Source organism: Chanos chanos, chromosome 5, assembly GCF_902362185.1.
Source record: "Chanos chanos chromosome 5, fChaCha1.1, whole genome shotgun sequence".
NCBI classification, from domain to species: Eukaryota; Metazoa; Chordata; class Actinopteri; order Gonorynchiformes; family Chanidae; genus Chanos; species Chanos chanos.
In genome coordinates, this window is record NC_044499.1 from 18,421,624 (window position 1) to 18,437,154 (window position 15,531).

The window sequence follows — 15,531 nt, forward strand, 5'->3', positions numbered from 1 at the left end:
GCATGTGTGAATGTACAAATTATAAATATGTAAAAACACATAAATGTTTTTCTCCATAAATTAAGAGTAGTTGTTCTTTATTAAGTACGGTCATAAAACGTGACATTTGAGTACATGCCTCTTTACTGATTACTCAAATATGAAAGGAAAAATATCTTGTTCACAAATAAAATAATGTTTATAGTTACACAGGCAAAGAAAAGTTATCTTCTGGGTTAAATCATGGGTTCTTATTCAAAAATATGTCTCAGCTTCCTCAGCAACGCTATATTTGTGTTTTTGTTGTGTTTGTTATCCTTTGTCATCTAATAAAATGTTTCTTAATACTAAATCTCAGATGCATATAATTGCAGTATATATATTATCATGATGTTTTATGGACCTCCTCAGTTGATTTTATAAGGCAGTTTCAAATGGTTTAGAGCTACTTTGTTAATGAATGGCACAAGAGACACTGGGTTATTTGTTCTACAGGGACCTGTGCGCGTTGAATCCCTATCATGTCTCTCAGTCCTAATCTGTGTTTACATTCACATGGATGATCTGCCTGTGACCCAACTGTCATCAGCAACTGTCTGAGATATGGTAATACTGATCTTATTTAGCTAAGGAGTCCACAGTGCTGACAGCTTTATTAAAGTCGCCCTCGAGAACAAAACAGTCTTACCAACTGACCATATCTATCTATCTATCTATCTATCTATCTATCTATCTATCTATCTATCTATCTATCTATCTATCTATCTATCTATCTATCTATCGCAGACAAGTGAAGTAGTCCAAAACAGTTAATTGAAAGAAAGGCGTTTCCTCCTAACTGATTCTATCCATGGATAGTAAGAGAGCCTTTTGCGAGTGAGAAATTATTGTTGATCACGTGACTGTGAACAGTATCTCTCTAGAGTTGCTTCATGAGGAACGAACTGCTCGCGGAGTCGGGGCGTCCTGTTAACCGCCTCCCCCTCCAATTTTCAGTGGGACAGTTGTGTTTCGGCTACATATGTGGGAGTATGTACAATCGATGCCTTCTCATACTCCTATAATTAGTGACAAACAAGAATTCCACCATGGAGAGTCCTGTGTTTCCTGGCTGACCATCGTTATGGTCAGCGAGTACATTTTATTGTTTAAGAGGTAGACATTAATAAGCTTGTTTTTGGAGTAACTCACCTCCCCTTCCCCGTAGAGTTTGATTCAAAGTTGAGAGCCAAGATGGCCGCTGATCCCATGCAGGTAGGAAAACTTAACAACTGTTGTTATGAATGTTTTAATAATGATCTTTGTGTTCTGGAGGGCGTGAGAGTTCTTGTAAGAATAGTTATTTGACATGCTGTCCATGCAAAACATTGTTTTCGGCGAGCAAAACTTTGTGAAAGAGTTTACTTTCTCCATCGCGTCGCTCATAAACTACATGGGAAGCAGGGATTCGGGCCTGGAAAACATTTATGACAGTGGCTATGTAAACCGTTGCTTAGGTCTGTCCTGTTAGATCATAGTATTTGAAGTAATGTTCATTTGCTCTTTCTTGCGGCTGGAAAAATAACATTAGTGCTATGGTAAACGTAAGGTTTGGTTGATTGTTTATCGGATAATTGTATTAAGCAGAGATCTTAAAAAGCAGCAGGCTATGTCTAAGGAGAAATAAGCTTGTTCGGATGTGTATGCTACCAGAGAGCATAGTATCCTCTGTGAAAATTTATTTCTGTTCATTTCGCCGTCATCAGCTGGACTGATTTAACTCCTACCTCCTTTCCAATGCAGCAAACCCGCATAAACTTTGTAATCTAGGAGGGGATTACTTCTCAGCGCTGATAGCGGAGTGTCTCGTTACCCATGTCCATAATAAACTTTAGGGTTGTCAGGAACCCGAAAATATTGTTTTGCTGAACGCTTATCAAGCTGGTGATTGTCTCCTTTAGAATTAAACGATTATAATTTAATTTTACATTTACACAACTTTGTTCAAACCCTGAACATGCCCAGCGACTGTAATGTAGGATGTATCATGAACTCTGAATAGAAGCGTATCTGCTTTGTGTACCTTTTCATCAAATTAATGGACACCGTTATCTCAATAAAACTTGACGGAAGCAACACCGAACCAATTAGAGTAATGTTTAGACAGTCAGCCCCTCATTAAACCCAGTACTGAAGGGTAACGTGATATTTGTTGAATCATCTGATTTTTTTAAAAACCTTCCGTTTGACTAACAGATTGCTTTTTAAAGTCTGTATGGTGCAATTTTCATGTGTACCGATCTCTGTGTATTTTTTTATACGCGAATTGAAATGATGAGGGGTTTTCCTCTGAGACCCTCACTCTTCAAGGAGAAACGGCAGAATGTTTTAAAGGGTGCATTATTAACCAAGTAACAATCAGAACAGAGTTGTGTTCTGGTAGATGTCATGTCTGAGCAAAATGGCATGATCATGAGATGGCTCGTTGTGTTTTTGATTAGTAGAGGGGAGGACCAGAGAGTTTGCACAACGCATCATTTACCCTGTAAATGACAGTGTTGTCACTGAAACGTGTTTCGTCAGCATTGTTGCAATTTTCATGCAGTCTAAGTGGCCAAAGTGCATAACAAAAAGAGAGGGAGTAACTGCTGCTTGAATTGGCATCAGTTTGTGGTGGGAGTCGTCGAGAATGTGGAAAACCAATTCACTAGGAAACACTCCTTTAGATAATAAAAATATTTAGTTCTATGTGTTAAGAGGTGAGTGGAGATTAAGGGAACTAATCTATTACGGGAATACTCTTTCTCTGAAGTCAACATTTTAGATTAGCTCACTGCTAGAGCATAGGGCAGGGATAACTGTAGAATGACTGTGGTTACAGATTTTCACTGTGAAGTTATTTTCATTTTCAGTAATATTGAAATTGCTCCGTACAGCTTTTTTAGTTGATTATACTCTTACGCAGCTCCACTGAGACGCTTTGTCTCATTACTCTAGCTACGGTTACAGAAGGCTAAGAGCAAACCAAATTAGACTTTTTTTCTTTTTGGAGGTATTACTGGAAATGTATGGCCACCATACAGTGACCTCTATTTTACCTATGAGTCACTTTGCAAGGAAGCTTAGACTGCCAAGAGATATAAAACCTGCCTTGAGTGTGTTAAGACTGTACAGAGGAACAAGGCTTTGGGGAAGACAGTTTTGCAGTGCACAACCAGACACCAGAACACAGTTTTATACAGCATGTAAAGGGAAGAATGTTTTCAAATGCAGCTTATTTGCACAAAGTCCCCTCCACTGCTTACCTGTTGGAATAACTAAATCCTAAGTGCATATGAGGGAATATTTAACATTAATTTGGGGGTATTTCTTGGCAGTACTTAACTCTGCATTACTCTTACACCTCAGTTAAATATACCAAGTAAAGTAGTTCACTTCAAGCCCCTGTTCTTCCCCTCACTCTGTAGTGTCCCATCCAACACCATTACCCTCCCCCAAAAAGAGGTGCACTCAGTTTGGATTTCCTTTACTTCCACCTCTATTTTAAGGCACCGCTTTCCCCAACAGTGAGATCTGGTCCTGTCCAAACTGCCTTTCCTGTAACCTGAGGGACTGATAAGCTCAATGTGACTTGCCTCCCCCACTCAGGCATCTGATTGGCTGCTCTGATGTCAGGGATGATGTGTGGAGGAGCAGTGGGAGATGAGGACTGCCTGGTGCTGACTCATGTTACTGCAGGTGGTGGTTATGAAGGTTTGAGAGGAGGATAACCCTGATTTGCAAAAAGAAAAACATTTGCGACCATTTTGGTTAAAGGAGGCGAGCAAAGAGCGCAACTTTTAAACAAGCGTGGACTTGTTTGTGACGTCACTGTTATTAATGCGGTTAAAGAGACAAAGCTCCGCTCACTTGTGGAGTATCCTCCAAGAATAAGTTTGTTTACAACTAACTTGTTCACATGTGCTGTAACATGTGATAAAGAATCTCTACAGGAGTCATTTGATTGTGTGATTCAGTTAGCCCTCTTTTGTAAGGGTCATTTATGATAAATCAGACTGTATAAGTTTTAAGGCCCAGTTATACTTATTACATTGTGTTGTATAATATTTGTATCGTGCAGTTTTATTATATGCATAGCCAGTGATGCATAATGCACATTCAAAGGAGTAGCTCATTCAAAGCGTGGATTCTTTGACTTTGAAGTTATCTTTAGAGACCGTACATTATTTTCAGTTGGTAACAGCACATGATGGCAATCAGTCTTAACCGCAATGAAATGATAGGTATTGTATTCTGAAAGTAGCATGAAAAATATCCCACATCAAATCAAATTACAGAGTAACTTCTGACATGAGCAGAAGTCATAGCCGTTTGATTCCTTAGAGCGAGGGCAGATTTGATTTTTAGGCCAGTGTGTTTTCTCCTTGTCTGTGAGTATGAGTCCCTCCTTCATAGTTTAAATACAGAATGACCTCTTTGATTTATGACATTTTCATATGAGTTGTTTAACTTCTCGGTCTACAATAGAGCACTGTGTCTAAGGGAATCTCAAATATCTGATTGAACACAATTTGAACTTGTTTGACTGTTGGACCTCTGAAATATTTTAGAGTATCGGCAGTAACTCATCTGAGATCTATAAATGAACCCGATTGATTTTAGACGTACCCCTCTCAATCTACTGTGTTGTTTTTATTTTTTTTTCCCTCTCTAGGGAGATGTCAGGGGTCACATGGTATCAGAGCTGGGCTTTGGGCACAACCTTGATCTATCAGACACCATGGTGCAGCAGAAACTGGAAGAGATCAAGGAACAGATAAAACGCGAGATCCGCAAAGAACTGAAGATAAAGGAGGGAGCGGAAAACCTACGTAAAGTTACCACTGACAAGAAGAGGCTGGCGTACGTGGATAACATGCTGAAGAAGTCTAATAAGAAGGTGGAGGAACTGCATCAGGAGCTTCAAGAGCTCAATGCTCACATTGTGGTGAAAGAGCCAGAGGATCTCCACTTAGGTAATGCTTAATGGTTTTAGTGCCTTTTCTCCTGGCCAAACATTCAATCTTGCTAAGAAACGGTGCTACTGGAATTGGACTTGGCTCTACTTTACTCTTCCACTTCGAGCTGCAAATTTTCAAGCTTTAAGCTTCAGGCGATGAAGTGCAGCGTTGGAAAATTGGAGTTAGCCGTCAGCGGTTTTAAAACAAATAATGAACTCCAGGCTCTCATGTGATTGAATAGGTTGTAATTATATTTAATAAGCTGAGGTACTCTAGAACACTTTTAGATTTCTTCCTCTTTGTACTCAGTAAAACTGCTTTTCTTTACCACATAGGACATATTGTAACATATCATGTTAATCGGTTTCCAAGGAACATTGAAATGACAGTTGAGATGTGCCACAATTGACAAAAACAAAAGTTTGCATTATTTTAGATGTTTCCTCACAGACTCTTGTCTTTACGAATGACACTGTCCTACAGAATTATGGTTATCTGTGTGTGACCTGACTGAGTGGCTAAACTGTTAAGTGGAAACAAATTTAGCCTCTTTCATGGAACCCTTATCTGATGAAAAAGGGCTTTTGTTCAGTGACGCATCAGGACAAGAATGTCGTGTAGCATCACACCACTGCCTTGGTCTCTCTGGTTTATGGCTGTGCCCACTGACCTGAGTTCAGCAGCAGTTCCATGGGCATGTGTCTGAACACGACAAGGGTGTCAAAGGGCTGCACAGTGGCCTTTCTCTCTCTCCTTCTCTCTCTCTCTCTCCCTCTCCCTCTCCCTCTCTCTCTCTCTCTCTCTCTCTCTCTGTGTCACATTCACTGTTGACGGGGGTTAAAAATGTACTGTTCTATTTTTGAGGACCACACACTGATTTTACTCCCTTTAGTCACATGCATCTACTCCATCTTAAAGATCTGGCCTGAAACCAACAGCTTGACTTTCCAGAACTTTTATGGAATTTAGCTTAATGCTCGATTATCAACTGAATGCCATGTAACCTTTTTGGGTTCATTCACTTTTATGTTACTGCATTAGGAACACTAGCAAGATGATTGTCACCTCTTTAGCGTTAAACAGTCTATGATTAGAAGAGCCTGGAAATTTTCTTTGGGTGTTGAGTGTTGAGTTTCAAAAGGTGTGTGATTCGAGGAGCTTGGTCATTGTCTTTTGGGTATTGAAAGTTATGTTAATGTGCAGCTCCGAGTATTTCAAGGTCTGTTTCCAGAAACTACAATATTAACATGTAATTAGATGAATCAGAGAGCCCTAGGCAGTTCTACATTCCCATTAGTGCTCCAGCTTAGACGTCTGTCTCACACTTAAGTCATGTGTAAAAGCTCATTTCTCATATACTGTCCCCAAGACAGTACTGTCCCTAGCCTCTGGTGGGAAATACCTCAATTATGCCATTTTAATTTCACCACTTCAGAACAATTCTTGGTTATCCTGAATCTTTTCGTTATTTGGCTGGTGTTTGGATGGCAGATTCTCGATCAGCTGGATCCTATCTCTTGCTACCATGGCCCAAATCAGAATGTGACTTCATTTCAGTTAACTTGAGTGACCCCATGTTGTCGCTCTGTTCCTTATTTGGATTTTTGGCTGAGCGTAGTTTTGTGTTGTTTGCAGCAACGCCGCGAGAGATACGCCTTACTGCTGAAATTAGGCTGGTTTCATCCACCTGTGTAAATGGAAAACAGCTCAGAGCTCAGCACAGAACACTATAGCTGTGTTCTAGTCAGGACATGAAAACAGTGAGCTCATCCTTCAGCACTGTGGCTTAACTGAAATTACAGGGGGATACTTTTGTTTTCAGGTTCTCCCTAGTATATATGCATATATATGTGTCAACCTCAATGTCCCCAAGGCAATGGGAAGAAATTTCAAGTTCTTTGAACTTTGAAAAAACTTGTGTTTTTCTTGTGCCAGATCTATGGAATGCACTCCAATCATGCAAATGGATTTCACATTTTAGCCTGTCAGTTTGCAGCCTGTCATAGCTATTTTTGTGTGTAAATTACGAAATGTATTGTGACTTTCCAAGTTTGAGTACACATTCAGTTTTGTTTAGTATCTCTTTTATACATTTTGGTTATTTTTTTAATTGAGAAAGTATTGTAAAATGCCCATCTGAACTGCAAACTACAAAGATGTCTTTCTGTTTCTCCAGTTAAACTTTTCTACTTAAACTTAAATTCCATAAATCAATTTTATTTTGTATTAAAAAAACTGCACAGATATTGTAAGAAAAGATTGCAAAGCACATTTAAAAACTCAGAAAAGATTGTGAAGGTTTTTATTTTCACTGTCCTTAATTCAGTCCTGTCTGTCCCCCCCCCCCCCCCCCCCCCCCCGCCCACAGAATGCCCCCTAACGCCAGACACCCCCAACAGTGAGCCGCGAACATGCACTAGCAGCAGCCGACTAGCTGCCCTGAAGAAACAAATTGATATTGAGCTGAAAGTTAAACAAGGGGCCGAGAACATGATCCAGATGTATTCAAATGGCTCCTCAAAGGTAATCTGTCATTGGTCTTACTCCGTGTAATGTTTTTGCCGTAGGCTTCAGCCTGGTGGTGTACAAGACAGTGGCAACAAAGTGTGATTATGAATGCTCCATAACAGACTGTGTCCCCTGTAATGCTTCAGAGAAAACAGGGATATATATGAATTTGGCAACGCTGAAATGATATAATCAAAGCTCGCAGCATTTCATCAAATTATTAGCTATGTGTCGTTTTTCCAAGTTAGTAATTCTGCCATGTTTTTTTTTAGTTTGATAATGTGAGCACAGTGCTCTCGATCCACAGTGTTACCGTGGTCCTTTTAAATGCAGTAACCAGAGACCGAGAAAGTTTTGGGGGTACAAAGACTGACCCTAAGTGTACGACAACCCCCTCAGGCTACACACTCTCTCTGTCAGGATGTGAAGCATTAGCACAGAGCACCAGTGTAGCTGTCTGCATGTGCAGCGCTATCCTGTGGGAAATGAAGGAGACTGATGTCAACCAGGAAATGACTGGTAAACGGAAGCCTCTCCTTCTCACATACCGGTAGCACGGTGACTGCCGGAGGAATCACGGTAACTGCTGGTGGAATTTGTCAGGAATTTTGTTTACTCTTTGGCCAGTTCACACGAGGGTGTTCCCAATAAGAACTTGTCATCGTTTTGAGAGCGTCTGTGGTCTTGGCTTTGTGTGAACTCATTCAGTATTCGCTTTACTTAAAGCATGTCAGCTTAGTACTAAAACAAAAACAACCACAATAAGAGGAATAATTCAGTTAATAATTAAATGTGTTTTGGAATGTTTATAGTTATCATAAATTTTTGTTTCTTTTGCAGATTTTGACACTAATGTTCCTTTAATAGGATCTGCTGAACTATATAACTGCAACTGGCTCAAATCCTTTTATCAGAGCAGTGATAAGGAGATCTTTGCTGCTATTTCTATGCACTCATTCCTAATTCAGAATTACCATATTGGTTTTAATGCCCCCCCCCCCTTTTCCACAGGATCGTAAGTTGCTGGCGACTGCACAGCAGATGCTCCAGGACAGCAAGACAAAGATTGAGTTTATCAGGATGCAGATCCTGAAAGCCAGCCAGACCACTGACATGAGCTTTGACAGCAATGATGTCATGGGTTAGTCCATCTCACTGTGTACTCCAGTCAACCCCACTCATGATGGTCTACATATGCAGTCTACGCCCTCTCCAGCCGGCGTAGGGGAACAGAAATACAAAGGAATTGGCCACGATTAAATAGGAAGAAAAGAGAACAAATGACAAAAAAAAAAAAAGTTTCTATTAAAGTGACAAGAGACACTGACGAAATAAGTGACAAAGATGTTTCAAGATATAAGATATGATAATGATAACGTATGACATAAGTGACCGAGAAACCCACGGACCTTAGAGCACCCGACATAAAAGACAAACCTATTGTCCTTATTGTCTCTAATGAGCTGTTGTTGCCTGTGGTCTCTCCAGCCAAGCCCATCATCAGCCCACTGGACCTGCGGGTGGAGGAATTGTGTCATCACACACGGATAGAGTATGCTGTTGCAGAGGGTGCCAAGAATGTAATGAAGCTCTTGGGATCTGGCAAGCTGGCAGAAAAGAAGACTTACTCTGAGGTACACCATCTAGCCGCGTCAGTGATCTGGTTTCATGTTACTGTTACCTTACAAAGTAATAACTGCTCCTCAGACAACGCTATGATAAATGTATGGCTCTTTAGTATATGGAGCAGATCAGTACAACGAGATGCTTGAAAAATGTGTGGTGAGGCTATTGCTATTTCAACTGTGACATCGGATGTTTTCATGCATCTGTATTCTCACAGGCAGGAGCAACATTCTTTCCTTAGAATTGAACACATCCTGTAAATTGCCCAGTGGGTTAGTTCTGATGCAGATGAATAGCAGTCACGGAAAAAAGGGGTTGTCATATGTGAGACTGCATCACAAGTCTAATTTTTTTTTCCCTCCCTGCTATTTCTCTTTGTTGTTGTTGTTCTCTTGTCCAATCTTCGTTCTGTCCAGGCCCAAGCCAGGTTCAATGAATCCAATCAGAAGTTGGATCTTTTGAAGTATTCTCTGGAGCAGAGACTGAGTGAACTTCCTAAGAACCACCCAAAGAGCAGTGTCATCATGGAGGAGTTATCTCTGATGGCCTCGCCCGCGCTCAGTCCGCGACAGAGCATCATATCGTCGCCAAACCAGTACAGCACCGTGACCAAACCTGCAGCCCTCACAGGCAAGGGAACATCCCCAAACCCTCGAGTTTATCTCAGGCCATTCTCAATGGCCATGGTTTACTGTGATTCTCCCTGCTACCTTGTATGCTACGGGGTTTTCACTATGGTATCTCTGTGATGTGTAGCTCATTTGTGCTAAAAAGAATAAAACGGATCCAGGAGACCTCTCTTTTTCCTCAGAAAGTGATAATGTGATATGTTTGTCATGGACCTAAACAGGCACGTTAGAGGTCAGACTGATGGGTTGCCAGGACTTGCTGGAGAATGTTCCAGGTCGCTCTAAGGCCACGTCCGTGCCTCTGCCGGGGTGGAGTCCCAGTGATACACGTTCGTCTTTCATGAGTCGTGGAAGTCGGAGCAGAGGGACCAGTGCTCGCAACTTCTCCAAAAATGACGACCTGTCCAGTTGAGTGATGCTTAAGGAATAAATGCTAAATTGTATTGGGTTTGAAAAATTTTGGATTTGCGTGTTTAATTTTTATTAGTTGAATACACTACCTTGGTAGAAGTGACTCTTTTTATGGCATCTTGCTAAAGGAGTCTGTCCTCAGTGAATGTTTTGCTGTCTGTGCATCTGTTACCCTCTAGATGAGATCAGTGCCGTGCTGAAACTTGACAATACAGTAGTGGGACAGACAAGCTGGAAACCTGTTAGTAATCAGTCATGGGACCAGAAGTTTACATTGGAGCTTGACCGGGTAAATCACACACTCACACACAATACTGAAAGTATGTATCACTAATTTCACTGGTGCCTATTAATTCCATAATATATATTTGTTTGTTCTTTTTATTTCAGAAGAAATTTTCTTTATACTGTGTCTTTTTTCCTTTTTTTAAACTTATAGTCTCGGGAACTGGAGATTTCTGTTTATTGGAGAGACTGGCGTTCCCTTTGTGCTGTAAAGTTCCTCCGACTGGAGGACTTCCTGGACAACCAGCGGCATGGAATGTGCCTTTACCTTGAGCCACAGGGAACTCTGTTTGCAGAGGTACATTTACAGTGTTGACCTTCCCATTCCCTCCACTATCGACCACAACATTCCCACATGCAGCCCCTGAATAGCCTGCTGGTGCATCTGAGAAAACCTTAATGGAATCCATTACACCCACTGTCCTTTACTGGGAGTGCACACTACATGACTATTATTGGCTATTTTTAGAGGCCTGTTAAAAGAGTGGTTGAATATATTAGTGTGTGTTCTAGAATCTTAGAATCTCTAGAATCTAGAATCTTACTCTGTGCAAACCAACATGACAGATTTTTTTTAAATGAACCTCACACTGTGTTGTGGTCAGTTTTGATAGATTTTGTTGCTCTCTTGTTCTACAGGTAACATTTTTTAATCCTGTCATTGAACGAAGGACCAAACTCCAAAGGCAAAAGAAAATTTTCTCAAAGCAGCAAGGTGATGCCTGGTTTTGTTTGTTAAATTTTGTTCTATATCATGTTTGTGAAATATTTGATATTACATCTTAAATGCAAACGCGTAGCAGTCGGTAGTGCTTGCGAATTAACTGGCACTGTTTGTTGTTTATAAGTAACACACTTACCTCTTTCCTCTTTAATGTATCAAAGACTATTTGACGACGAATTCCTTCATTATGTTATGTTTATCTCACTCTGATCTAAGTGGTTTTTGGGAGTGTTAAAAGTGCCCTTACTTTGATCTCTCATTGGCTCCTTCATCCTCAGGGAAAACCTTCCTGCGGGCCCCGCAGATGAACATCAACATTGCCACCTGGGGCCGGCTAGTGAGGAGAGCCATCCCTTCCGTCAACTCCTTCAGTCCACAGGTCACAGACACGGGGCCTAGCAATGACCCTGCTTCCCCCACCCCTTCCAGGTACATACAGATGGTCATATATACACAGAGAAGCTAGGATACAGGCACAGATTGTGGTAAATGTGTCATTTTCTTAAGGAAGACCTGAAGACAGATCGTTTTGTGTGACATTGACAGTGTGATGTGATTTACCGTGCAGTGACCTAACAGTGACTAAGTTGGACTTTGATAAAGAGCCTACACCTGGTCCAAAGCATTATTCCCCAGCCAATATCAGAAAGCCACTGCCAGAGGACAAAACACACAGTGAAGATCCAGTACAGGTAATTACACAGTGAAACAGAGATTACAGGCAAAATTAGTTACGAGATTTTAAACGGGAGATGCCCTGCTATGTATTTGGCTGTACCCAAGACCGCCAGTTTCTAGAAAGAGACTGTTAGAGGTGTCAGCGGTATGTAAACTCAGAGGAGGATAAATATCTTCATTCATGGGCATTCTGTCATATTTCCATTTTGCACAGGTTTAAGGAAAGGAAATGCCTGTCTAAGTGTTTCTATTAAAACAAAGATAATGGCTATTCTGTTTCCATCTTGAAGATTAGATCAACAGCTGATGTAATTCCACAGGCTTTTTCAAGTCAGTACCTCCACCTTACATGGAAGTTTCTCTGTACAGGAAGCCTTGGCGACATTTGACTTCCTGAACGACAGGAATAGCGTGGTAGTAAAACCTGACCTCCAGGACATAGTGCAACACGAGATTGAGCAGCCAGATTTAGAGCTTATAACTGTACAAAAGGAGACAGAAGTAAGGTGAGCTACAAACATTATTTTCATTTGTTTTTGTTATTTCTTTCTTTATTCCACATTTCCTTGTCTCTGCCCTCCAGCCTCCGTCTCCAATTACTTTTGTTTTGGTATTTTTCCTGTTCAGGGAACATGAAGAAGAAGAAGAAGAAGAAGAGGAACAATTTCATTTTAGTTTCAAAGACTTTAAATGTGTAGCTGTGTTAGGTCGTGGCCACTTTGGAAAGGTAACTGGACACATATATTGTTACCCTCATTCCTCTTCTGTCACCTGTATGCTTGTATCGATATCATTATCGATATCATTATTTGTTAATATAGGTATTACTTGCTGAGTACATTAACACAGGAGAGATGTTTGCCATCAAGGCACTGAAGAAAGGAGACATTGTTGCTCGTGATGAAGTTGACAGGTACGAGGTTTTTCACCATTTTACATGTCGCAATAAGGGGTATTTTTTTTTTATTTAGTTTGAAAATGTCCTCTGTTTTTCCATTGTGATGAACATTAAAATGGTTTAGGATATTCTTTGCTGTCTCTTCTCTCACCTCTTGGTCTGTTTTATCTCTGCTCCGTCCCCTCAGTCTCATGTGCGAGAAGCGGATTTTCGAGACGGTGAATAGCGTGCGTCATCCTTTCCTGGTGAACCTCTTTGCCTGCTTTCAGACCAAGGAACACGTATGTTTTGTGATGGAGTACGCAGCAGGAGGAGATCTGATGATGCACATCCACGCTGATGTCTTCTCAGAGCCGCGCGCCTCGTGAGTCATCTCCTACGAAGTCCACGTCCAACCCGACACACAGGAATGTTAGGATACACCAATAGCCTAGTCTAGTCTCTGATTAGATGGAAAATGTGTTACGACTTGTGCAGATCTTGATACTGAAATCCTTGTTATTGACACATATTCACAGATATGTATGGAGTGTTTTTCTTGTTCATGTGTGTTTCTGTCAGTAGTGAGCGCTAGTATGATTTTAATACCCAGTAAACTTTGCCGTCAGATTAACAGTTGGTGTTTTCAGCTTTTTGATTGTCTCTCCTCATAGGTTTTATGCAGCTTGTGTAGTCCTGGGATTACAGTTTTTACATGAACATAAGATTGTGTACAGGTAAGCAGTCCCATGATTCTTTAGGTTTTGCTCCCAGAGGATCAGTTCTCCCTGCATACAGCTAATCCCTCATTCCTTACAGAGGTGAATTTTGTGATATTGACTGAGGCGTCATTGTATAATCCACAGAGATCTCAAGCTGGATAACCTGCTTCTGGACACTGAAGGCTATGTTAAAATTGCAGACTTCGGTCTCTGCAAAGAAGGTAAAGAATCAGTGTCGTGGCTGAGTGCCATCCGTAAAGATACTCATTCATTTTGACATTTTATATTTTATATAAGTATTCATGTGTGACGACTTGCCTATCAGGAATGGGCTTTAGGGACAGAACGAGTACCTTCTGTGGCACGCCCGAGTTCCTGGCCCCTGAGGTGTTGACAGAAACGTCGTACACACGAGCTGTGGACTGGTGGGGCCTCGGGGTGCTTATATTTGAGATGCTGGTTGGAGAGGTAAGGCCCCTCCCCCCTCTTTTTTTTTTTTTTTTTCTTCTCTTTTTCTGATCCTCGTGAAACACAGGCGTTCTAAAGAGGTGTCACATTGTAACATAGAGCTCATATGTAACAAAGTAATGGTTCCAGTCTCTTGTATATGTCAACCGCTGAAAGAATGAAAACACACTCACTTTTGGGGGCACAGAATGTTAATGATTTATGGTAGCCAATCATTAACACTGTTAACATTAACAGTGGGAACGTGGGATACCTGTTCCAATATTGACTCGTCTTTAAATTTGTGCACCTGTAGTCTCCGTTCCCTGGGGATGATGAGGAGGAGGTGTTTGACAGCATTGTTAATGATGAAGTTCGCTATCCCAGGTTCCTCTCGACAGAAGCCATCACGATCATGCGACGGGTCGGTTTCACGCTTTTTATCTTTTATCTTTTATCAGATATCTTTTTTTTGTAAGTTACACACTCCACTCAGCTGTATGTAATTTTTTTTAAGTTGCTGTGGAAATGAGCACATCCTAAACAGATAAATATAAAAGGCTCAGTTTATCAGTACTGATTTCATCTGCCAGCCTGCTCTGTGTGTTTGGAAATGTAAACAAGTCGTGTCAGCCCGTAACACATAGGCCTACTTTTATCTTGGTTTTGTTTATAGCTTCTGAGGAGAAATCCAGAGAGACGACTTGGTGCCGGAGAGAAGGATGCTGAAGAAGTAAAGAAACATTTGTTCTTCAGAGTAAGTAAAGGATATATGTATATGAAATATAAATGATTGATTGGGCATACTTTACCATACATATTGAAGCCATTGTCTAATGTATGTTTGTCTTGTTTCCCCATTTTCCTGAAGAACATTGATTGGAATGGATTACTTGCCAAGAGGGTGAAGCCTCCGTTCGTACCAACCATCCATGGCTCTAATGATGTCAGTAACTTTGACGAGGAGTTTACGTCAGAGGCGCCGGTCCTGACCCCGCCCAGAGAGCCTCGGCCGTTGAGCCAGGAGGAACAGGAGATGTTCTCAGACTTTGACTACATCGCTGACTGGTGTTAGCCATGTTGTGATAACCCCCCCTCCCCTCCCACCCAATACTGTGAACTGTCACAGCACTGACTGTGTCTCCACCTCCAAAACATCACACTTTCTCCAAGAAGCTGGAGTGTGTGAATGATATGAAGCCTGTTGCACTCAGTGCCTTTGTTTTTTTTTTTTAGAGACACCGTGTTCCCTTCTACAAACGTATTTTAAATATATGAAGAAAATTGAAATAGCAGGGGAAAAAAATGCTTTCCCAGCACAGTGAAGAAAAGGAAGATTTCTGCACACGTTCCTGCTTCTGAGTGGGGGAGAAAACCCATTAACACCAAAAAAAAGAAAAAAAAAGAAAAACCCATAAGCGCTGAAACTCCCAATAAGCTTGCGTTACCGAGGACTTTTCTCTTCTGCGCCTTCTGCCCTGCCCAAACATGACGGTCTGTCTGTCCTCAAAGCCGCTGCTTTGTGTCATGACACCGCAGTGATTCAGACAGCTCTGATGCGCTGTCTTTTTAAGGTGATAAATCAGCTGACTGGTGTTGAGTATTGGTAATGTCATTAACATTCAGTGTAAGTTTGCCCTTTTTAAGATCTGAACATATTTAAGTT

General features: G+C 41.1%; 1 protein-coding gene across 2 annotated transcripts; it reads left to right on the forward strand.

Moving 5' to 3' along the window:
- The first annotated feature begins 1,022 nt into the window (after positions 1 to 1,022).
- Positions 1,023 to 15,005, forward strand: pkn2a (protein kinase N2a). 2 transcript variants are annotated; one of them, XM_030773270.1, is made up of 22 exons: positions 1,023 to 1,233; positions 4,673 to 4,974; positions 7,340 to 7,481; positions 8,478 to 8,607; positions 8,955 to 9,100; positions 9,509 to 9,722; positions 9,943 to 10,128; positions 10,312 to 10,421; positions 10,572 to 10,715; positions 11,057 to 11,132; positions 11,420 to 11,570; positions 11,710 to 11,833; positions 12,189 to 12,325; positions 12,447 to 12,546; positions 12,641 to 12,732; positions 12,905 to 13,081; positions 13,371 to 13,433; positions 13,563 to 13,639; positions 13,744 to 13,886; positions 14,182 to 14,289; positions 14,542 to 14,622; positions 14,737 to 15,005. In XM_030773270.1, exons 1-22 carry the CDS (start codon positions 1,213 to 1,215, stop codon positions 14,938 to 14,940), a joined length of 2,928 nt encoding a protein of 975 aa, XP_030629130.1. In that variant the 5' UTR covers positions 1,023 to 1,212; the 3' UTR covers positions 14,941 to 15,005. The 2 variants fall into 2 exon arrangements, with proteins under 2 accessions (XP_030629130.1, XP_030629129.1); XM_030773269.1 differs by having other exon boundaries at positions 4,673 to 4,973; positions 7,327 to 7,481.
- Positions 15,006 to 15,531: the final 526 nt, after the last annotated feature.